Below are 23,616 nucleotides of genomic sequence, written 5' to 3' on the forward strand. Positions count from 1 at the left end.
AATTATTATATAAAATATTAAGATTAATAAACAACTAAGTATTTAGATTAAAATAAGTAAGAATATATAAATTCGAAAATTCTACTTATAATATTTTATATATTTAATATTTTTTTTAATTATACTAAAGATAATAGTCTTAAATATATAGTTTTAATAAAATTAATAACAGCCAGATATATAATTAAATAAATATATTTTAAATATTTTATATATTTAATATTTTTTTTAATTATACTAAAGATAATAGTCTTAAATATATAGTTTTAATAAAATTAATAACAGCCAGATATATAATTAAATAAATATATTTTAAATATTTTAGTTTTATAATTTTATAAAAAAACAGTCTTTTAAGTATAGTAATTAATATAATATTTTAACTAGTTAGTTAGACTAAAATAATATTTAAGCTCGGTAAGAATCTATAGAAATTAAAAAATATAAATAATTTTAAGTTTTTTTTAAATATAATAAATTCTAATATATTAATATACTGTTCTAGTAATATAATAAATAAAAATATAATATATATTTTAGTTGGTTTTAGTTTAATATTAATATCTTTAAGCTTACTAAATAAAAAATATAAATATTTATAATATTTCTAGAAAAATCTAAATATAATAATTATATTATTAATATAAATATAAATAAATATTTAATATTCTGCTAGAATTAAATCTATTTATCTTTATATATAGAAAACAGAGTTTATAAATCTTATAATTATAATATAAAAAATCTTTTAGCCACGATATATAATAATTATAAAATAATTTTAGTAAAAGAAATAAATAAATTATTAATAAAAAAACCAGATTATATTTATAATAGTAATATACTTATAACTAGCTACTATTTAAAAAATTTTATTTTATACTAAAACTAGATATATATTAGATTTGGTTTTATAATTTATATTATATAAATCTACGACAGCACGACTTTTAGATATACTATTAACTATTTTTTAAACTATAAAAATAAAATAGAATATAGATATATAGTTTTTAATAAAAAATATTTTATTTATTTTATATAAAAAGTCGAATATAGTATTAATTATTTTATAATTATACTAAAAAATACAGTAAATTCTGGAATAATTTTAATATATTCGGTCTTATTATTCTTTTCTTAATAAAATACAAAATTATTAATCTTTAAATATACAGACTATTCTAATATTTAATTTATTAGGATTTATTTATATATTAAAAAACTTGGTTAAAAACTTAAATATCTTTGTCTCTTTTTTATTATATTTAAAAATAGTAATACTATTTAATAGCTTTATAGTTTTACTGGAAGTATTAATATTAACTTATATAAAAATATCCGATTAATAATAATAGATATAAAATCTAATAGTAAATATCTTTCTTCCAAAAAACTAAATTAACCGGAGGATTAATAAATCTAGAAATAGTAGATTTTAATATAAAAAATTTTAAAGTAAGACTAAAAACTAGAATATAAGATTTTAAAAAATAAAATAATTTAGTAGTATAATTTTCGATAGAATATATAATTATATAGTTATTATTTTTTAAAATATTAAAATATATATAATAATTAACAGTTACTAAAAAAGATATTTTATTAACAGCTTTAATAAAAAAAATAAAATATTTATTATATAAATATAAAAAAAGATACTAAAATTATTCTTAAACTTAAAAATATAATTAATATTTATTAAGCTGGTATAAATTTTAACTAGAATATATATTTTAATATAAAAAAATACTATAACTATCTAGATTAAATAAACCAGAGTCTTAATATAATCGGTTTTAATATATATAAAAATAAAAAAAATAAAATTATTATATAAATAAATAATTATAGTTTAATTTTTATAGTTAATAATTATATCTTTATATTTAATTATATTAGTACTAATAAGTAAATCTAAATAGAAATCTTTAATAAAATATACTCTAATAATAATATAAATATATTTAGAAGATAAAATATCTAAAAATAAAATATCCGAAAATAAAATACTCGAAGATAAAAATATTTTAATATTACTAGATATAAGATAAAGATTTTTAATATAAGAAAAAAATATTTTAAACTTAATATAGAAGTCAGACCGGTAAATTAAACTAATACTAAAAATATAAAAAAAAGTCTTAGTAGAATATATAATTAAACTAAAAATACTTTTTATAAAAATAGTATTAATAAAAATAATAAAATATTTAATATTAAAATAAATAAGTATATAAATATTAGTATAACTTAAACCAGCTTTTACTATTATAAAATACTAAATATATAAAAACTGGATATTACCGGTAGTTTACTATTTTTTAAAATAATAGAAAATAATTATAATATTATTAAAAATATTTAACTTGGTAGAAATAACTTAAATGGGTTTTTTAATACAGTAAGAAATATATTTATATAACTAGTTCTTAAAAATAAAAAAAATATTATAGTTATAATACAGAATATACTATTTATTAATATTAAAAATTTTTTTAGAAACAAACTCGGACTTATTATTTTTAAATAAGTTATTTTTAACAATAATATATATATTCTTATAATTATATAAGAATTTATTTATAGATTTTTTAATATAGCCAGAATATAGCTGATTAATATACTAAACATTTTAAAATAATCTAATATAATATAGATTAAAAAATAGTTTGTTCTGGATATTATATACTTATTTATTAAAGTCGAAAAACAGAATATTATATATATAAATATATAAAAAAGCAGAACATTAAGACTAAATAAAAATATTAAAAAACAGCTGGAATTAATTATATATATATAAAAATTCTTAGATATATTAACTGTTACTATTAAAAAAAGAATAGAATCGGTTATAGCTATATAAACTTTTTTAATATCTTTATAATTATTTTATTTATTAATTTTTTTATTTTGATTATTATATTTCTGGGTATTTTAATATTCTTAATTTTAGTATTCTTACTACTAATTCTAATTCTAATTATTTAAATATTTTAATTATTAGAGAAAATATTAATTTCAGAACTAATAATTATTTATTTATATATTTAAAAATATCTAACTATATTATTATTAATTATCTTAATAGTTCTATTATTAATATAACTGCTAGAACTAATTTTAGTTATTTTATAGCTGCTATTAACGCTGGAACAGATAGAAGTTTTTCTGCTAGTTAGTTTAATTTAGATTAAATTATCTTAAATTATTATTAATATTATTCTTATTGTTTTAGTTAGTATAAGAATTATTTTAGAATTAGAATTAGAATTATTTTTTAAATTTTTAGAAGAAATTACTATATTTTGATTATTTTAGGTAATATAAATAAAGTCTTTCTAATTATACTATTACTAATTAAAAGAATTAAGAAATTTACTAATATTAATATTTTTAGTTAGTCGAACTAGCTATATATAAAATCTAGAATTAATACAATTCTAAATATAAATAAGCTGGTTAAATAAATTATTTAATTAAATAATATAAATATAATAAATAATTTTTTAAATAAATTATTCGATATAATAATCTAATTAAATATTAATAAAACTATAATATAAACTGTTAAACTTACTTATAGCAGTATATAAACTAGATTTAAAATATTTAGTTAACTTATTAAACCAGCTGAATTCTAAAAATACTTTAGTTATAAGATATTTTTTATATTTATTAAAACTAATAGTATATTAAATAAAAATAGTATTTTATATATATATTTATAAATTAGATTTTACTAGGACTTTACTACAGTACTAAATAATATTTTTAATATAATTAATAAATATATCTATATTTTTATAAGATATATTTCTGCCGATCTGCTTTATAATATCTTTACTAGATATACTAAAATAGAAGAAACTAATTTTTTCGGATCTTATATTTTTAATATAGATAGTATAGTTATTTTTTTAATTTTTCGGAGTAGTAAGATTAATAGGATTAATATTTATAGAATTAATATTTATAAAGTTATTAATATTTTAAAAATTCGGATTATTTACTTATAACTAATTTAACTGTATTTATATTTATTTAAGATATTTTATAAGTACTTAATATATAAAATTTTAGTTTTAAAAAAATAATTAGTATTATTAGATAGACTAGTATTATTAATATTAATTCTAGAAGTATTATTGATACCGATATTAGAAATACCGGGATTTATTATAATATTTATATATAGTTTTTTACTAAAATTAAAATACAGATTATTAAATATATTAAATTCTGAATTAAATGCAAAAAAACCAAAAATATTATATAAATTATAAATATCTTCAGAAGAATTAAAATATAAAAAATTAAGAAATTAAATATAATAATATTACTATTTAAGAATAGTTACTTTAGATAAACTAAAAAGTAAATAAATATTAGATAGAAATATAATATATAAAAAGTTCTAGATTAGATTAAAAAATATAAATACTATAAATACAGACAGTCGAGAAAATAAAAAAATAAAAAAAAATAGTTAATATAATAAATAATTAAAAAAAATAATTTAATAAACAGAATAGTAGAAAAATTATTATAAAATTATTTAAATATTATTAGATTGTTTTCTTTAGTTATTAGACTTGTAATAAAATATTCGGATGTATATTTAGAATTATTAAATATAAAAAACAGTCCGGTTGGTTTACTAGTAAAAATATAAAAAGAAATAAATATAAAAAATAATTAGATTATTAATTTAAAATATATATATTTAAGCGGTCTGTTTAATTCGATAAAAAATATTAATAAATACTAAAAAAATAGTTTAATCAAGCTAAATATAATTTACTTTTAGTTAAATAATCGGATTAATAAAGAAAGTTAGCGAGATGCTTATATAAAATAAAATAGTTAATATTCTAAGATTCTAAATATAAATAATTTTTAAAAGATAAAAATTAAGAAGTAATATAAATAATATAGTAAATATAAAGTAAGATATTATTATTTATACTACAAATAAAATAGCTAGAAAAGTTATAATAAAAATAAATTATTTAATAGATAAGTTTTAATATATAATTAATTATAATTTTATAATATTTTATTAAATATTATTAATAAGTTTATAAGATTAAAATATATAAATAAAAAAATAATACTAGAAACAAAAAATCTGAATAAATTATATTTATAGTATGACTAGAGTATATTTAAAAAAATAAAATTTTAAAAAATCAAGTATAACAATAAGATATAATAGAAATAATAAAAAATAGAAAACACAGAATAGAAAATATAAGAATAATAAATAATAAATAATCAAAAATTTAAAAAATAAAATAAATATAATTTTCGAGTTTAATATAAATATATATATATATAAAACTCGATTTAGCTAACTAGTTATATAACTAGAATAAAAATTTAATATATCTAATAATCTATAAATAAAAAAATAAAAAAATAACTAACCGGCAGAACTATAGTACAACCGAAAAATTTTAAAAATGCAACCACAAAGTACCTGAAAAACACAGAAATAATAAAAAATAAATATAAAAATAGAAAAAACAGTAAAAAAACTGGTATATTTCTTAAAAATATATATAAAATATATCTAGATAACTGGATATACTACTAATTATAATAGTTACAGCTAATAAGTATAAATATAATAAAATCAATATTATTAAATTAGTTGTTTTTTTAATATATTAAGGCGGAAATCTCTATATACAAAAAGCCGCCAAGGCGGGAAGGCAGGGCAGAATTAATATTACCAAAAACACCACTAACCGGTCCGCTACAATCTTATATAAAATAAATATTACTATATTAATAAGATTAATTTTTTTAATATATATTTAAACACTTATATTTAAGTATTTAAATCTACAAATATATAAAGTATCTTTAAAACTTCCGGAATTATTTTTTTTAATCTAAGTAAGATTCTAGATAGTCTTATCTTCTATAAAAAGAAGAGCCGGCTAAATAGCCAAAAAACTATTTTTATTATTACTAAAATATCTAGAAATTTAAAGTAATTTAAAAAATATAAGTTATTAATATCTTAACTGCTTTAATATTCTGATCCTCCGGCTTTATCTATATAAACTGCTATATTATATATTATTAAAGATATAAAAGTAGCTTTAAATCAAGCAGCCCTTTTAAAATATAAAAATAACCAACTTTATATAGCTGTTAAAAAAAGAATATTAAGCAGAGGCGGAATTAGTATTAAATAAATAGTCTAAACAGCTTTATAATCTAAAAAATCTGTAAAGCTTTTACAAACGCCTAGACTGCGAAAAAAACAGCCGGTAATATAAAATCTATAGAAAATTAATCTTACTGCTGTATACCGTCTTGCTGTAATATATATAGTATTTTTAAATATACATATATAAAATGTTTAATAAGAAAGAATTAAGTATAATTACAGGCGTCTAAACAGCCATATAAATATTTAAGAATACTATATTTTTTGTATGTAAATTAAAATTCTGATATGGATAGCATAACCGGCTGCTTGCCAAGACCACAGTGGCCGACTTGCTTATGTGGCCGACTCGCTTACCGATTACGTTAGTTGACTGACTATGTAACTAACAAGCGGTGAGCGGGGGGACCATTGGCCCCCCGTACGCAGTCTGTAGTGTTTTGACTTTTGGGTGCGGGAGTCTGTGCGGAGGGTGGCAGAACGGCCGAAGAGAGCAGGCGGTCGGATTGTAAACCATACAAAACCTCATTGCCTACACATAGAAGGGACTAACAGGTAGTTAGTTAGTTAACTGCAGATGAAAAATAAGAGATTCGTCATCCAGCACTCCACCGCCGGTCCTGGCAAATGCTACTAACCGGCTACGGATACTACTAGCGTTGCTGGACTAACCCGGATATTCCCTACGTATCACGTAGTCCTGCTAGGCAACTACCTCTTACAATTCTACAGATCCCTTTCACACAACGAGAGATATTGGCTGGTTGAGCAGTAGTGCTGGTCTTCTACTAGGTACTGCGCCTTCGACCCTTTTAAGCGTTTACTTAACTTATCCCATACTTATCTACAGGCTAGCTTGTTGCCAATTGCTCTGAACTTCCCACACCTGGCTTCGATGAAGACTACTGATGTTGCCGGCACCTCACAGATTGCGAATGCCACGTCCCTCATTCTTGTTTATTCTCGAAAATCTGCCACTATCTCATCACTGTGGCGCGTGCGATACTCTACCTTCTAGGCGCAAAGATCGGTCCTCGCTCATTAGCTTTGATGACCATCACCCAGACTGCACCTTTTATGGTACGGTGTTACACTTATCCACTTGCCTTGGACCTAGCTAATATTACCAGCAACAGCACCTCTATTGAAATATTAGTACTGATACTCGAATGAGCACGACGGTCGTGACCGGTACTGGGCGACGCTCGTCTGTGTTGCTCTCAGAGCTACAGATGCCAGCAAATACACCCGGCTCACAATTAAAGCACATGACTAGTCCGATAGACAAATTTCCGCCGTTCAGCGACGAGTCGTTTGATACGATAAAGGATTCAAGGGAACACCACTCGGGTTCCTCAGTCAGATATGCGCCGGCACGCTGGGAGCCGCGAAAGACAGGGCAGTTTCCGTACGATGAGAAAGCAGTATTCGCTGGGAATACGAGACAACGGTCAAGAAAGAGCATCAGCGAGACAATCAGCACGATTAGGACTCGCAATGGTAGCGTGAGTGCTAATGCCCAGGAGCTGGCTGAAGCACTGAAGGCACCAGTCTCATACAGGTTAATTGTAATGATGCATGCTTGCTTATATGTCCTAGCTATGCTGACCTGCTTCTAGACTCTCTGTCTCATTTGGTATCTGACCTCGGCTCTGACAAACACCTCCTCAAAATCGATTTTGAATGCGCTGCCGAAGCCGATCACCTTAACCATGGTACAATTTGCTTTTGTGTCTTTCTGGTGCCTGTTACTGTCGTCTGTGTCCAGAATGCTACCCTCACTCAAGGATAGCATACCAGCACTTAAGCATGGAATCCACACACCATCGCGCGATATTATTGTTACTGCTTTGCCTTTAGCGATTTTTCAGCTAGCCGGACATATTCTCAGCTCCATGGCTACTTCACAGATACCTGTCTCACTCGTTCACACCATCAAGGGACTATCACCCCTCTTCACGGTCATGGCATATCGTGTGCTATTTCGGATTCGCTACGCCAGAGCGACGTATTTGTCCCTCATTCCGTTAACCCTCGGTGTTATGCTCGCGTGTTCTACAGGGTTTTCCACTAATTTCTTCGGCATTTTATGTGCGCTAGTCGCAGCCCTCGTTTTTGTGTCACAGAACATATTTTCGAAGAAGCTGTTCAATGAAGCGGCACGAGCAGAATCCAACCTTGAGCCGACAAGCCGGCGAAAAATGGACAAGCTGAACTTGCTGTATTATTGCTCTGGTCTAGCTTTTGTCCTGACCCTGCCCATCTGGGTTGTCTGCGAAGGATACCCATTAATATCAGACTTCATGAAGGACGGTGCGATTTCCCTCACAGGAAAAGAGGGCTCTCTCGACCATGGTGCTCTTTTTCTCGAATTCGTATTCAATGGTGTATCGCATTTTGCACAGAACATCTTGGCGTTCATCCTTCTATCTATGGTCTCGCCCGTGTCATACTCCGTTGCATCATTGGTCAAGCGAGTATTTGTTATTATTGTTGCGATCATTTGGTTCGGGAGCTCAACAACCCCTGTACAAGGTCTTGGGATTCTCCTCACATTTGTTGGGCTCTATCTATACGATCGCAACAGCCATGATGATTTAGCCGATCAGAGAGCCAACGCCGATCACTTCCGTGTCAAGGAAACGGTACTTCCGTTGAACGAACAGACACCAGTGAGAGCCAGAGAGCCCACTGGCTTCTCTCCAGCAGCAAGCAAATTTCCGGATCATCAATCCTTGGGCGATTCACTCTCGCATACGAATGACTTGAAGAAGGTGTTTGACGGACAGGGCTACGTTCGCCCAAGAGGAAGCAGTACTTCCCGCGCTTGGTTGGCTCCTGGCATCCGGCAACCAGACTACATGGCGCCCTAGGCGTAACTGCGCATTATATTCCTGTCATCCCTCAGTTTACATCTTAATAGCATTTTGCCTTCGGCACACGTCTTATCGGATATTATAATAATTGAGGTAGCAATGATATTAACAATGTTGCGAGGTACCTAATCATTGTCTGGAGAATGATGAAGGCGCTACGACCATTCTTTTGTTAGACGGCGTGCCTACGACAAGGCTTGGAAAGATATTAGGTCGTGAAAATTCCCTACTTCCAAGTGCACATACATGTTATTTCTACATCTAGAATCTGAGTAGCGGCATGTGATGACTGTCTGGAGGTAATGTCCTCAGAGTTGTTGATTTATAGATCTGGTAATAGGTTTGAGAGATGTAGCAACTGTCAGTAAAGAACTATACCTGCATCAGGCTGACTCATTTTCACTGATGTGAAGACGAAAGCAGCCCTAAGGAGCTCCAGCTCAGTGCAAATGTTCTAGGGCTATGTAGCAGAGGAGGAAGAGATATCAGAACCCTGCCACCTACAATAATCATGCCCGTGAAATGAGTTTATAAGTCTGAAAAGGAAAAGGAAAAAGAAGAAGGTCGGAGGGACAGAGCTTGTTTATAGGGGTGAAAGAGGCGTCCCGGAAGATTTATTTTGCCGCGTAACCGAACCAATCCGCGGGCGGCAATTTGCGAGTGACGCCCCGGCTCGTGTCTGGCAGAATCCGAGCCAGACCAAAAGTGCTCTCTCCAACAAAGGACCTGTCCTGCCACCCTGTTACTACCTACTCTCCAGGTGGATGCCGCTCTTGTTCACCCTTATCACATTTGACTCTCCTCACATTATGCGGCCGCAGCTGTATCGTGCGGCCGCCCGGCTCATCCGGGTCCCAAAGGTCAACCATCTCAGGACCTTCGCAACGACGTTCCCTCGCTCTGCCGAGGTGGAACTCACTATCGGTCAGTCTCTGCGATGTTGAAGCCACTTCAAAATGCCTCTACTAACGCATCCCTTCAGATGGAAAGAAAGTTTCGGTAGAAGGTGACTCGGTCTCCCTGGTGCAGTCTCTGAATTCCCTTCTTACATGACTTGAACAGCTGGCTCGGCTCTCATCCAAGCTTGTGAAAAGGCAGGTGCGACAGTACCCAGGTAAGAATAAGTACTCAATGAAGATATGGTGAACGCAAATTAGCTGACTTGAATAGATATTGTTACCACGAGTAAGCCGCCATCATTATAACGTCTTTCATAACAGAATGACACGCTTTGCTAATACCATTCCAGGAAGCTTTTGATTGCAGGTAACTGTATGTCTGAGCTCGGATAATTTTCTGTTTCGATACAAATATTGATTTTCTCACAGGCCGTATGTGTCTCGTCGAAGTCGAACGGGCCCCTAAGCCTGTGGCATCATGTGCTTGGCCTGTGCAGCCTGGCATGAACGTCAAAACCAATTCGCCACTGGTGCATAAAGCTAGGGAAGGAGTGATGGAGTTTCTTCTTGCCAACCATCCCCTGGATTGCCCAATTTGCGATCAAGGTGGAGAGTGTGATCTCCAGGACCAATCTATGCGGTATGGTGCTGACCGTGGACGTTTCCACGAGGTCGGAGGCAAGCGTGCTGTCGAAGACAAGAATATTGGGCCTCTTGTCAAAACCTCTATGAATCGCTGTATTCACTGTACGCGTTGTGTTCGATTTATGAATGATGTTGCCGGAGCCCCCGAACTCGGCACCACCGGCAGAGGAAACGACATGCAAATCGGTACATACTTGGAGAAGAACCTCGACTCCGAGCTTTCTGGCAATATCATCGATCTTTGTCCAGTTGGAGCTCTTACCTCCAAGCCTTACGCTTTTCGTGCTCGCCCCTGGGAATTGAAGCACACTGAGTCTATTGACGTGCATGACGCTTTGGGGTCGAACATAAGAATAGACACTAGAGGCATGGAGGTGATGCGGATACTTCCGAGGCTGAACGATGATATCAACGAGGAATGGATCAACGACAAATCTCGGTTTGCTTGTGATGGCCTTAAGACTCAAAGACTCACAACGCCCCTAATTCGTCGGGAAGGGAAATTTGTTCCCGCGACTTGGGAGCAAGCTTTGTCCGAGATTTCATCAGCCCATCAGCGACTTCATGTGACGGAAAATGAGTTCAAGGCTGTTGCCGGGCACCTTGTCGATGCCGAAACCTTAGTGGCCATGAAGGATCTGGCCAATAAGCTTGGGTCCGACAACCTTGCTTTGGATCAGCCAGGTGGCAGTTCCCCGGTTGCGCACGGTGTTGATGTTCGCTCCAACTATCTTTTCAACTCCAAGATCTATGGAATTGAGGAGGCCGATGCAATCCTTTTGGTCGCCACGAACCCTCGCCATGAAGCTTCCGTTCTCAATGCGCGTATTCGCAAGCAATATCTTCGCTCAGATCTTGAAATTGGGCTTGTTGGCGAGGAATTCGAAAGTACTTTCGAATTCGAGCACCTTGGGGCAGACGTTTCCGCTTTGAAAGCTGCTCTTTCTGGAAAATTCGGAGAGAAGCTTTCTATGGCCAAAAGACCTATGATTATCGTTGGCAGTGCTGCGGCCGAACACCCGGATGCCAAAGTGATTTTCGAGTCCATTGGCAATTTCGTAGAGAAACACGCTAACAACTTCATTACTTCGGAATGGCAAGGATACAACGTTCTCCAGCGCGCAGCATCCCGTGCAGCTGCCTATGAAGTGGGCTTCACTACGCCATCTCTAGAAATTACCCAGAGCAAGCCCAAGATGGTTTGGCTTCTTGGTGCTGATGAAGTCGCCCAGAGCGAAATCCCTAGTGACGCCTTTGTCATTTACCAAGGGCATCATGGTGATAGGGGCGCTCAGCTTGCGGATGTTGTTCTACCCGGCGCAGCGTACACTGAGAAGTCAGGGACCTACATCAACACAGAGGGTCGTGTCCAAGTTACTCGAGCTGCAACTTCTTTGCCTGGGGCTGCCCGCGATGACTGGAAGATCATACGTGCTGCCAGTGAATTCCTTAACATACCTCTTCCTTACGATGATATTGAGGCCCTGCGCGACCGTATGGAAGAGATCAGCCCTGTCATGCGCCGATATGACGTGGTTGAACCTACATCGTTGAGCTCATTGAGCAAGGTCCAACTAGTTGATCAGAACAAGGGCACTCAATCCACTAATACGCCTTTCAAGAAAGTCATCAATGATTTCTATTTTACTGACTCAATTTCCCGGAGGTACGTGCTTAACATGCCCCCCCACCCCTGATGCTTATTGCTTGAGGTAAATTGCTGTTTGTGGTCTAACTCTATCTCAGTTCCCCGACTATGGCTCGCTGCTCTGCCGCTAAGGCTACCGGAAATCCGGAGACAAACTTCATGGCTGCTGGGGAGATGTCCCCGAAGGCTTTGTACGGCTAGATGTCAGGTTTCTCACTATTACTCCGATTTCTACTTATTGTCTGGTGGTCTAGGCGTTGTCGTTGTAACACCTAAACAACTTGTTTCCTTATTGCTTTTGCCCTAGTCCAATGTTATTATAGTTGAGTACTGTGCTTTCGTTTCGCGTTGTCTTGAAGCTCCCAATCACGCCAAGATAAGTCTCAAACCACACCAGCAGTGGTCAAGTTGTACATAAGAAAATCTGAATGATAGCTGGAGGTACGGCAAGCCCGGAATATTCTTATCTCAACGCTGGGATATTGTCTGTCAAATGTGTGTCTACATTGCACAATAATTAGTTAAGATCTGCTACGCTTGGATTTCTCCAAAGGATCATGCAGAAAGCAAGTACCAATCAAGAACCACATTTCTATTGCCTTAAATGGTCTGGAGCTTTGGCTGTTAGGTTAATATCATAATTCATCATCATCCGTTTCCCCAATGTTGTCCTTGGCTTCTTTGTTTTCATGTCGATCTATTCGTACAGTAGCTGTCGCACTTCCCCTCGTCCTCGGAAAGGGAAGCTCTCTTCGCTGTGGAGTCAATTGTTTTTTGCTTATGGACTGCGAATGAGTTTGTTGTGGACCAGAGTTGCTTATCCGAGGATCGTGACTTGGCAGGGGTGGCATGTCTTCGTCAGTAGTGGACTCATCTTCTTCCCCTGAAGGCCGGTGCATCAAGGGCGGCTCATTGTCTGTGCCTGAATTTGTGCCTGACACCGCTTTAGAGCTATCGTGGCGCTTAGCCCGGTCATCTTCCGAATCTTCGAAGCCGGTACCACTTCCCCACACCTCATAGGACGGTGTCGAAGCTGAACCATTCGCTCGCCTCTTAGCAGCAGTAGTTTGCCTAGATCCGCCCGGTTGTGTTTCTTGAGTTCGGAACTCTATTAGTTGCTCATTTGTCAGCTTAGAAATATGTAGCATATCGCGTTTAGCACCTACCTTCCTCTGGAGCAACCTCCGTGGTGGCTATTACGCGCTGTTGGTTGCGGATTTTCAACTTTTTCTCATTGAGAAGCTGCATCAAGTTGTTCATTAGCAGTTCTTCGTGCCGAGTCTTGGCGCCTATGAGCTCGTTAAGCTGGGCATCGAGATCTTTGATGGTCTGTTCAGCAGCGCGGTAGCGATCCAGGAGGCCTGAACAACGTCTTTCGAGGAAACCAGCTCTCTCTGCCGAAGTAGAAGTCCAGTCATAGAGGTGGATGGTCTGTTCGTCGTTTTGCTTCAATACTAAAGTCCCGAATTTTTGCTTGGTTACGTTAGGGGGGCACTTAGTGGAGGCGGGATTAGACTTGAACATACAGTTATTGTTTGTACTCTCTTCCGTATCACGATTTTTATCTCTTTATCCTGGATTTCGGAGCCACTTATGATGGCTAACGCTTCTAGCCCTGCAAGCAAATCCTGCTCCTTCCCACACTGTTCTGCTTGTCCAAGCACATGGAGAATGATTCGAGTCCAGTCGTCTTCGGTACCTTGATAATTCTTTGAGCGATACGAGTTGAGGTGAGACTGCCGTACTATCAGCGAATAGCATTAGCATATGATGCGACTGATAGAAGAGGCAGGTTTCCCTTCGCTTGGAGGATAGCACTCAACATACCTGCCCCAGTGAACGGGCACTCTCCTTCTGTCCCAACAAGATCCAGATCTAGTGCGGAAGGACCACGACGGGTAACGTGCAGCAGTACGCACGCTTTGGGTTCATCGGATCTCGGAAAGCGCAGAATCCGCGGGGATAGGTCACTGTTATTGATAGACATACTGGTCTACAGATTGGATGTCCAGAGGGAAGATCACAAGACACAGCTTGCTGCTTGCCGGTGAAATATAGGATAAGATATCTTCAGTCCGTTTGACGGGTCTTTGCTGGGCACACTTTGATATGTCCCGTATTGAATCATGAGGAGCGATAGTTAGCTAAGTTCACTTACTCAGCATTATAGGCAACACTCTTGACTCCGTCAGAATAGACTCCCAGTGATTTGATGTATTTCACTTAGTCATGTTCCGTAACTTAGTTAACTTAATTAACTAGGTAACTATCTTAACACTAGCTAGTAAGGTTAAACTTAATTAGGTGTTATATCTTGTTGGGGGATGTAGGCAATGACAACCTTACCGCCTGCTCTCTTCGGCTGCTCTGCCGTCCTCCGCACAGACTCCCGCACCCCATCGAAACACTACAGACTGCGCGCTTATTATCTATACATACAGAGTACTCCGTATATGTTCTCGTACTAGCAACTCTACCACTGACGTACTCAGTAAGGTCATATACGATTGTCAGTGAAGCCTTAATTAGCAATTTCAAATCTGCCGGTTTCATCTCAAGCTGTAAGTATCATTTGCTAAAGAACCTCAGATCATTTCTGTATAGGAAGCGGTGCGAGCTGAGATAGAGGCGATAGATCGATGGCAGTGGCTAAAAACAACAATCGTAAAGAACCGAACCGAGTATATTCAAGTCCCGGTAGTAGCCATCAAAAGATCTATTCATACCGGTCGACTTCGTCCCTTAAATCCATCAACATCCATCAACAACAGGGGTGAGAAGACGTCCAAAAGTAACTTGTTTGCTTGATTGGCAATTGACTCACTTTACGCACTCTGCGCTATTAAAACCATACCGAGCAATAGATACTTCAATGGTCATGAACTTGATGGCTATCACCGCCCATTACGGGTGTCCGGCGGAAATTTTTACCAAACGAGATTCTAAGGAGATTAGCGATGCTCGTTAATATCTGATTTGTGATTGCCGCCTTGCCCCTATTTCACGTGGATAATGTTCAGCGCATAGTTCTCAGTGGGTGGGTGCATGGTTTCTAGCCTTCAAGTTCTTTATACCCTACCCTTACTTCAGATAAGGTGCTGCACATTACCCAAGCGGAATCCGTCCAGCCGCCGTCGCCTCCACCACCACCATTACCACCACCATTACCACCATTACCACCACCACTATCACGCGCCTACTACCTTGCGCGGCTAGGAGTGCTACGTAAGGTTTCGTGGATCTCGTATACTGGACTCGCCCACAGAGTCCTATCTTTTCAATCTTGTGCAAACATGTCAACTTGACGGCTGCTAAGACTGCAAATCCTATATGTTCAATATCAGCTCCAAGCATATCTCACCGTTTTGATTATAACCCTCCTGTCCCCCATCTCATTTCCATGCCACTTCATCATTGACCTACACGAGCAATCACAGGCTGGGCTAAAGGGTATTTCGTTTCTGCTATTGACGCTGCGTATAGGAGCATCTGCCGATCGACTGGTCCTCCCCCGCGCGGGATGACTCGCTTCCTTCAATTTCGTGTCAGCGCTGGAGTGCCCTGAGCCTGTCATCGAATCTTTAAAAACACCCTTGACATTGTGTTAATTCTCGCAGATGGTCTTTTACGCGGAACATGGCTGCTTTGACCCTCGAATTACGAAGTGGCGACGAGGAATCGATCGAGTGTTGGGATGACGATGAAGACCTGCAATGCTATGAGGGATTCCAGCTGCGCGCGGCATCAAGTGCGACCTCTGTGACAAACTCATCGGCCCATCATTCAGCGCATCGGGACTCCATATCTTCTCGTCGCTCTGCACGCTCTGATTTGGAATCAAACGGCGGTGGCGATGAGGACTGGCAAGTCCAGTTGCTGGACAATGATGAGGTGATCAATGAAGAGGCTGTTGCCTCTGCCAAAAATGCCGGAATACCTCTGCCTATAAATGTCCCTAAATCAGCCCTTGTTGGTGGTACCATCAAACGCCTTGGGCGGAGGAAAACAAACACAAACACGGTCGACGATTGGGCTGATGACGTGGATTTTCCTGGTCCCGACGGAATACTGCAGTTGAGAGGGCCTTTGGATACGTCTTTTCCTGAGGCGCTACGACAAGTCAGCTCCGCTGCAGTGAGTCCTATCAAAACATCGGCGTTAGCTACATGGGATAATGACATCTCAACGCGACTACAACCGGCCTTGTCAATCCCGGAAATCCCCCGAATGGACGACGTTACGGACGACGCTCATGATGTCCCTACAATCAAAGTTGCGAGACCTCGTTCGCCGGGCAGGCCCTCGCTTTTCAATAATTTCATGCTTCATAAGGACTACTGTTCAGGGGACGATTTCGAGCAAGACTTTGAATTGCCAAACGGTGATCTACCGTTGCGACTTACTCCTCGCAAGGCCAGTGCAGGGCCTCTGAGCCCTTCTACGGAAGAAATCGAGTTAGATTGGTCCGAAGGCAGTATTGGGGTCCGGTTTGGTGGGATCACTAGCGAGCATCGATCGAACCCGTCAATTATGTCTGTTGTGAGCCCGAGCGCTTCTAGCTGTCTCACGGCTGAAAGTGAAGACGACGGCCTCGATGGTCTCGTTATTCCTGAAGAGCCTTTAGACTTAGAATCTTATTTCAAAAAACGGGGAGGGCCTGTAGATCAGGACCTGGCTTGCGCAAAGCCTCCTTGTGTCAGTCAAGCTTCAAACAAGAGTGACGATTTTTTTTCCGGACTTGAGATTGAGGACGGACTATTTGATCCTCAAAGGCTTTCGATAAACCCGAATATCAAGTGCAAACCCGAAAACTCTCGAAGTCCTGTGCGACACTCCACCACGACTCTCACGTTCACTAACATGACAACATCTCCTAAATCTCGGATTCCGCGTCTATCCGGTCCCGATCGCCCACACTCGACACATTTAGAGACTGTCTCCGAGAGTGGTGCGCCTCTTTCACAGTTCAGAGAATTACAGACCCTAGTTGGGAACCATTCAGCACAATATTCTGTGTCCAGCCTCCCTTCTGTTCAGCAATCTTCGACGTCTCATCGACGGCACACAAGTCGAATGAACAAGGAACCTTTTGCAAGCGACGGTGTCCCTTTCGGCAGGTATCTGGCCTCGAAGCGTTCAATGCCAACAATGCGTGATGCACAGCACAGCGCCACGTCGCCCTTGGGTCAATGTCTTTCCACCTACTCGGATGTCTCAAGTTCATTGTCCAAATCTATGCACCGTCCTAAAACCCCAGTAGATCGCTTGGGGCACGACGTGAAACAGCTCATGCGAAAAGCACAAGTGCCATTCATCCCCGCTGGAGCGTCAGAAAAGCAGTCGCACCATGCAAGCCTTAAAAACCACCGTCAAAATCGTCGAAATAATTTTGACAGTTCGAACGATTCCTTCTTTACAAGCTACGCCGCTCGATCCTCGCGAAATTGTCACGACATGTTTAGGAGTCATTCTGAATCTAGTCCAGAGGCCTTGACCACTGTTACTAAACGGACACTCACTCGGCCAACTCGACGGCGGAATTTTGGAGATGGATCGGAATTGGCTCTGTTCGATGATTTGCCTACATCTACCTCTGCGGAAAGTAAATTTGTGAAGCATCCCTCCGGACGGGGTGTCCCACGATCATTCAGAAATAAGCTGGGTCGCAACCCGACTGTTTCTCCCAAAGCAGACGCAATCTCCCGGTCAACCTTCAGTAACTTGGGCGTATCTGTCAACTTCGATAATACCCCCAGATTTGCACGAGACACTAATGCATCAAGAAATGCGAGGGAACAGCGCATAGCCTCTTTGTCATCTAATTCCAGACTTCGCGAGAGCCATCCACTTCCTCCTCTTGGCTCGAACGCTAGAACCTCCAATATCTCCCGGATGCCTTCCAGCTCGGTTGCTAGCAGAGGCAAGAAGGGTAAAGCTACTGCGCTACATGTTTCTAGGCCCCATCTAATTAAGCCACTGGGCACCGGTGTACAGGAGGCCAAGTGTAAGTCAGGCTTTCCCGCGCGGCAAGTGAGAAAACCGTCGCTAATGATTTTACACTCCAGCGATTAATGGTATGCAATACAATCCGAAATCCTTCTCTTGGGAGGGGAATGAGAGCTCTGTTCGTGCCTTTGAGACAAGTGCACCAAAATCTCCAAAGCCAACACCCGCTCTCATCACAAATATCGGAGCCATGCAGAATGTGCAGGTTGTTGGCGGGATGGTATTTGACCCGCGACGTATGTGCTGGCTGAAACTGGCGCTGTCGCAGCCTGGGCAGGATGGATTGGTAGCTGTTCAGGACGAAGATGATGTCTTTGCTGGTCTCGATGACTTGAAAGAAAGCTCTGGCATGATAGGTGGGCGATCATCAACTAATCATGAGGACCTTTGCCTTGCAGCAAGCGGAGACGACCGAAGCTACGGCGACTCCTCAGACGAATGGCCCATGACGGAGGAGTTTGATGTTGGGCCCGAGTTCATCAGGAGACAGCGCGCTGAGGAAGAGAAATGGAGGCGCAAGGTGGAAAAATGGACGAGTCTTGATTGTGCAAAGCTCGGAGATGGCTGGAGATGGGCTATCCGAGATCTGGTACGCTTTAACGGCACTGTCAATACCCCGGACGTTCACCATATATGAGAGGCTATTTCCGCGGTTGCGGCCAAGGGTAGGCCGGTAGATCGAGATACCACATCTGCAGCGGTGCGACTCAATTCTGCTGCCACGTGATCAAAATCTGTGTCCACAGCGTGCCCGTCGCATAAGGCCCTATAATGCCATATTCATGCTCATTTATACGACGTTATGAAGAAAATGTGTAATTTTTTGTCCTTGATGGATTGACGAATACTGTACTTACATTCACCTAGCTAAGCAGACATCCATCATCCATACAAAGTCTGATGAATCCGAGACATTCTGCACTCTTGAGGGTATGCGGAACTTTAGGTACCGGCTGGATAAAGCAAATCTTCATAATCTCAGTTGGTCATACAATGTTACGTCAGGTGGGATATATCAGCATGGGGCTTTCGGTGGTTAGGGAATACCGTACATCATGTTGAGATGGTTGATCTATAAACATACGTTTTTGAGTGGCTTATCTGGATTCTACACAAATTCTGAAAATCGTAATGAAGACCTGGATCTTAACTCCGGGGGATTTGGGGGGGAGGGAGGCCGCAGCCCGGGGCCCCAGGGCTAGGTCATATTGCTTTCTAAGGAGTAGGTAGGTACGCCCTTGCAGCAACCTTTCTCAATGTCCTGTGAGCCAAAGCACCACTCCATAATCTTGTTCTACTTCAACTTCATTGTTCTGTCTCTCAATACGATGGTTATGGTCACTCCGTAAACATTAGGCACGCCCGGGTGGCGTGCGGTCCCTAGTGCGGTGGAAAATTGCTCTTGTTGATGAATGCCACTGCTATCCATGATTATGTATGCACTGTACACTCTAGGATGTTTGCCTATATGCGACAAGGCTCTGAACCGAGGAGCAGAGTTAACATGTCCCGTGCCAATAAGCCGGGCTGCCTGTTGTCCAACGCAGGTAAGACGTAAGTCAACTAATGGCTCGACCGCCCTGTAAAACTACCGGCTCATCTCAGATGGGTTACTCAACACTGATAATGTATTTGGTAAGCGAGTCGGCCGTGTAAGCCAGTCGGCTACCTATATATTACATATAAAATAGCTGATTTTCAAATTATATTATCTTCACTAATTTCTATTAAATCTTTTTAAATTTGAATATTAAAAGTTATATATATATAATCTTACTATATACAGAATAAAAAGTTTTAATTATTTTATTAATTTTAATATATACTATTTATATATCTTACAGAAACTATACTCTGTTAAAAAATTACTACTGGTAAATAATAGATTTCAGAAGAAAATAAACTAATTTATTATATTAACTAAGTTCTTAGATTATATATCACAGACTTTCTAAAGTATATATTCTAAGATTATAAAACTATTTAAAGATTAAAATCAGCTTTCTATATATAATATATAAATAGCCGACTGGCTTACATGGCCGACTCGCTTACCGATTACATTAGTTAACGTAAACGGTAAGCAAGTGGGCCGGGCAAGCGAGTGGGCTTCCTGTGTATTACATATAAAAGAGTATATTTTTAAACTTCTATAGCTTAACAACTACTATTTTAAATAGTTAGATATTATATATATAAGAAAACATAGTATTATCAATCTATAGTCAAGATCTTATCAGATTTAATTAGCTATAAGCTATTTAATACCAGTTTTTCCACAATACTTCAAAAATACAGTGTAATTTATATCATCTTTGTAAATAAAGCTTTAAAATAGATAAAATACTAGTATCTGTATAAAATATCTGTATAGAAGACTAATCTATTACTTTTATTAAGTTTATATTAACTTGGTGGAATTATAAGTATTCAAAATATGCTCTTTTATATGTAATACACAGGAAGCCCACTCGCTTGCCCGGCCCACTCGCTTACCGATTACGTTACAGTACACAGATCTACTCCTGCTGCTTGAGTAATCGTAGGTATTATACTTGTGCAGCGAGATATGATATGCTGTATATATTATCTACGCTGTAGTTATACACTTTTCACCAAACACCTTATGCCTTCGCCCTGATTGCGGCCAACACTTTGGCTGCCTCTCCGATAGCTGCATGAGTTTGTTTGCCAGGTTCAAGAGGTATATAATCCACCATTGATCGCCCTGCCGTGCACTCCCTCGTATCAGCTGCCCTTCTCTGATCTTTCCACTATGGAAAGGCGTGATAGCACATAAAATACAAACCAAGGTGTACTGTATATTACTGTGCCTGCTTAAGTAGCCGTAAACCCCGATCACGGATAGAAGTAAAGAATTATTAAAGGTTGCTGTGGTCAACAGAGTACGGTGACGAATGCTAGATCACATCACAGCCACGATTACTCATTACATAGTGATAATGATAGCGTAGATTATTATAGGTGTAAGCAGTTATGCTGTAAACGTGCCTACAATTAGAGGGCATCGCTCGATTTGTTATCCACGATGGCCACGCCTCCCTCAGTCCTGAGGAGACAAACATAACTCTCCCCGGTAGCATGGAAGATGGACGACTCTTGTGGCGTGGCGGCTCGATCTGAGGGCTATTGGCTACGAACTGCCAGCAAGCCCCAATAGCACAGGGCTTTGCATGTACAACAAGTCAGCTCCTCATCATAACCTGGATCATACACTGTCTGATACAGTACCCTGAATCCCAAATTAAGTAGCAAAACTCTGCCCCTGGGGCTAGGGACAACAGGTAGACGGTGGGAGACCCGATTAGTAAGGAAGGTCAGGGAGAAGGGCAGAAGAATTATGAGGGATAAGGCGGGAGAACAAAATAAGGCGGAACCCTGTTCATGGGTCCAGTCCTATAGTCACCCTGAGGTTCGATGCAGTAGCCCGGCTACCTGCATGAAAAGAATCGTCTCATCTCGCTCTCGGCCATCGCGGCTCGTGGCTCTTAACTGTGGCTATTTGGAAATCGACTAGTTCATCTGGGAGCTTCTGATGGCCTAAAATACCCAAAGCCGCTTGCTTTTGCGCTGCCGTGAGCAAGAACTCTCATAGATTCCTACAATACATTTTCAAGTCGGTTGTAGCATACAGCTGAAGTACTACAGGAGCCTCCTGGTGGCAGGGGCTGGGACGTTGGCATTGGAGTTGGAAGAACACGTAACGCGAGAAGCTTTTGTCCAGCGTAACGCGACAAAAGCCCTTTCGGGTGAATCAGGCACCACTTCCCAGTTGGGGACGTATGGCCTCTGTTACCTCTCGATCCAAGCTACCAACCGCCCGGCATGATCTCTGATCACTTCGGCATCATTCACTTGAGGCGCCAGGGATAGCATAGGGAAGCAACCTGTAAAAGTCGAGTTAGCTATGGAGTACGATATATCCCGGAGCCTAGATGGAAACATTACGCATCCTATTTGCTCGGGCAGTACAAGGTTATCAACATGGTACTCTGCGTCTTAGGCCCGACGCTGAGCATAGAAAGCGGAAATACAACTGACCCTGCAAGGAATAAAGCCTAGGATATTATATACTCGACTACTTCGTACTCTTTTTTCATTCGGGGGTGATACCTTCTCGGATTTTGCTATTGGAGATAGAGTCACTAACTGTCAGATACACTCCCTCCTGCCTTGGTTAACCTCGGGCGTGATTTCAGACCTCGCACTGGCAAAGTAAGGGAGGAAGAAGGACTGACTAGGATGAGAGAATTCTCGCCCGACAGCTTGCAACATTTGGCATTGGATGAGAAAAGAAAAAAAATAGGAAGGAAGAGAAAGAAAGCGAGACAGAAGGGAAGAAAGCGAGTGACTATAGCAACAAACATCGATATCATGAATTGCAGCAGGTTGCGCAGTAAGGTAGGCATCGCGTGCCGAGTACCGCGGTAAAAACCCCTAAGTTAGGTCTCTTACACAGCTACTAGCTACCTGGCATTTCAACCCACTCACGATCTCAGGGCCGGTTAATCAAAGGTAGCAAGCAGTCATGGCTAGGCAAGTAGGTAGGTGTCTTTCTATCCTGATCCCCAACTTCTATACTCAACAACTTTCTGTGACCTCAATCCCCCCCTCCCCTGCTGGTTACCTATGCATTACCCTGGTTCTGCCCATGTCATGTCCATCTTAATCCTTCATGTAATTCGACTTCCATGCTTGAACCCTGTAAGTACCACAGATCTCTCTGACTATCAAGAGTCTTACTGCATGTCTTCGCCGCATTCGGTCCTTGAGCTAGGAGCTGATGCCCTACAGGTCGTCTTCTGATTTCCCGAATAGTCTCCCTGACTACTATTGCCTCCTGTTGTGCACTTCGTTCTTGTTCACTGGTTATGCTTCTCTGTCGGTAACGGTGTCCAAGGCCGCCAGGAGCACTTCATGCGATCAAGAATAAGCAAATGTCTCTCTCTCTCTGATGCCTAGGGTCATGCCGGAGAGAGGGTGTACCTGCACACCCGGATAGGTTGGTGGTGGTCTTGATTACACCCCTGCCTAATAATTCATCTTGTTTGGATACATATCGCACTTTCGAAGTTTGTAACCGAGTTGCACTGGGAAGCTGTTGTATCGAAAATCACTTCAACAGCCCCCAATCGATTGCGGGCTTTTCCTTCAAACTATTTAATGGCGCTGGGTTCCCATCCTGGATTGATGCTCAAGCTTTGTCCTTGGTTTCGTGCAAGCTAAAACAAGACTCTTTGAGGATCGCAGTACCAGTACTGGTGTCGTGCCCCCAGCCTTTTTCAGTGCCTGTGTTCTGCGAAGAGCTTTCCTTGCCTCGTCGCTCCAACCCCC

At 38.4% G+C, this 23,616-nt stretch overlaps 4 protein-coding genes across 4 annotated transcripts; 3 read left to right on the forward strand and 1 right to left on the reverse strand.

The window, feature by feature from the left end:
* Positions 1-7,356: 7,356 nt before the first annotated feature.
* Positions 7,357-9,060, forward strand: BO72DRAFT_466292 (putative ER to Golgi transport protein (Sly41); the record flags this gene model as incomplete). The annotated part of the gene is made up of 2 exons (XM_040946765.1): positions 7,357-7,755; positions 7,807-9,060. The coding sequence occupies 2 exons, from the start codon at positions 7,357-7,359 to the stop codon at positions 9,058-9,060; spliced, it is 1,653 nt and encodes a 550-aa protein (XP_040804477.1).
* Positions 9,061-9,872: 812 nt separating this feature from the next.
* BO72DRAFT_398377 (putative NADH-ubiquinone oxidoreductase, subunit G) lies at positions 9,873-12,837 on the forward strand (the record flags this gene model as incomplete). The annotated part of the gene is made up of 7 exons (XM_040942089.1): positions 9,873-9,987; positions 10,046-10,069; positions 10,126-10,177; positions 10,234-10,248; positions 10,313-10,335; positions 10,392-12,273; positions 12,354-12,837. The coding sequence occupies 7 exons, from the start codon at positions 9,873-9,875 to the stop codon at positions 12,454-12,456; spliced, it is 2,214 nt and encodes a 737-aa protein (XP_040804478.1). The 3' UTR covers positions 12,457-12,837.
* On the reverse strand, positions 12,595-14,474 carry BO72DRAFT_445494 (uncharacterized protein). Its single transcript, XM_040944056.1, has 5 exons — positions 14,083-14,474; positions 13,782-13,999; positions 13,422-13,728; positions 12,830-13,363; positions 12,595-12,756 (listed from the first exon to the last, which is right to left on the reverse strand). Exons 1-4 carry the CDS (start codon positions 14,240-14,242, stop codon positions 12,891-12,893), a joined length of 1,158 nt encoding a protein of 385 aa, XP_040804479.1. The 5' UTR covers positions 14,243-14,474; the 3' UTR covers positions 12,595-12,756; positions 12,830-12,890.
* Positions 14,475-15,750: 1,276 nt separating this feature from the next.
* BO72DRAFT_306862 (putative cytokinesis regulator (Byr4)) lies at positions 15,751-19,030 on the forward strand. The gene is made up of 2 exons (XM_040940474.1): positions 15,751-18,259; positions 18,321-19,030. The coding sequence occupies exons 1-2, from the start codon at positions 15,892-15,894 to the stop codon at positions 18,896-18,898; spliced, it is 2,946 nt and encodes a 981-aa protein (XP_040804480.1). The 5' UTR covers positions 15,751-15,891; the 3' UTR covers positions 18,899-19,030.
* The last annotated feature ends 4,586 nt before the right edge of the window (positions 19,031-23,616 follow it).

This window comes from Aspergillus fijiensis (genome assembly GCF_003184825.1).
Source record: "Aspergillus fijiensis CBS 313.89 unplaced genomic scaffold BO72scaffold_9, whole genome shotgun sequence".
Classification (NCBI taxonomy): domain Eukaryota; kingdom Fungi; phylum Ascomycota; class Eurotiomycetes; order Eurotiales; family Aspergillaceae; genus Aspergillus; species Aspergillus fijiensis.

What these genes read in the sequence shown, in the direction of transcription:
- BO72DRAFT_445494 (XM_040944056.1), bottom strand. Translation starts at nt 14,242, where the DNA reads ATGTCTATCAATAACAGTGACCTATCCCCGCGGATTCTGCGCTTTCCG. An exon ending in GTGCCCGTTCACTGGGGCAG is followed by an intron (nt 14,000 to 14,082) that starts GTATGTTGAGTG and finishes ATTCGCTGATAG; the next exon opens with TACGGCAGTCTCACCTCAAC. An exon ending in AGAGAGTACAAACAATAACT is followed by an intron (nt 13,729 to 13,781) that starts GTATGTTCAAGT and finishes AACGTAACCAAG; the next exon opens with CAAAAATTCGGGACTTTAGT.
- BO72DRAFT_306862 (XM_040940474.1), top strand. Translation starts at nt 15,892, where the DNA reads ATGGCTGCTTTGACCCTCGAATTACGAAGTGGCGACGAGGAATCGATC. An exon ending in CGGTGTACAGGAGGCCAAGT is followed by an intron (nt 18,260 to 18,320) that starts GTAAGTCAGGCT and finishes TTTACACTCCAG; the next exon opens with CGATTAATGGTATGCAATAC.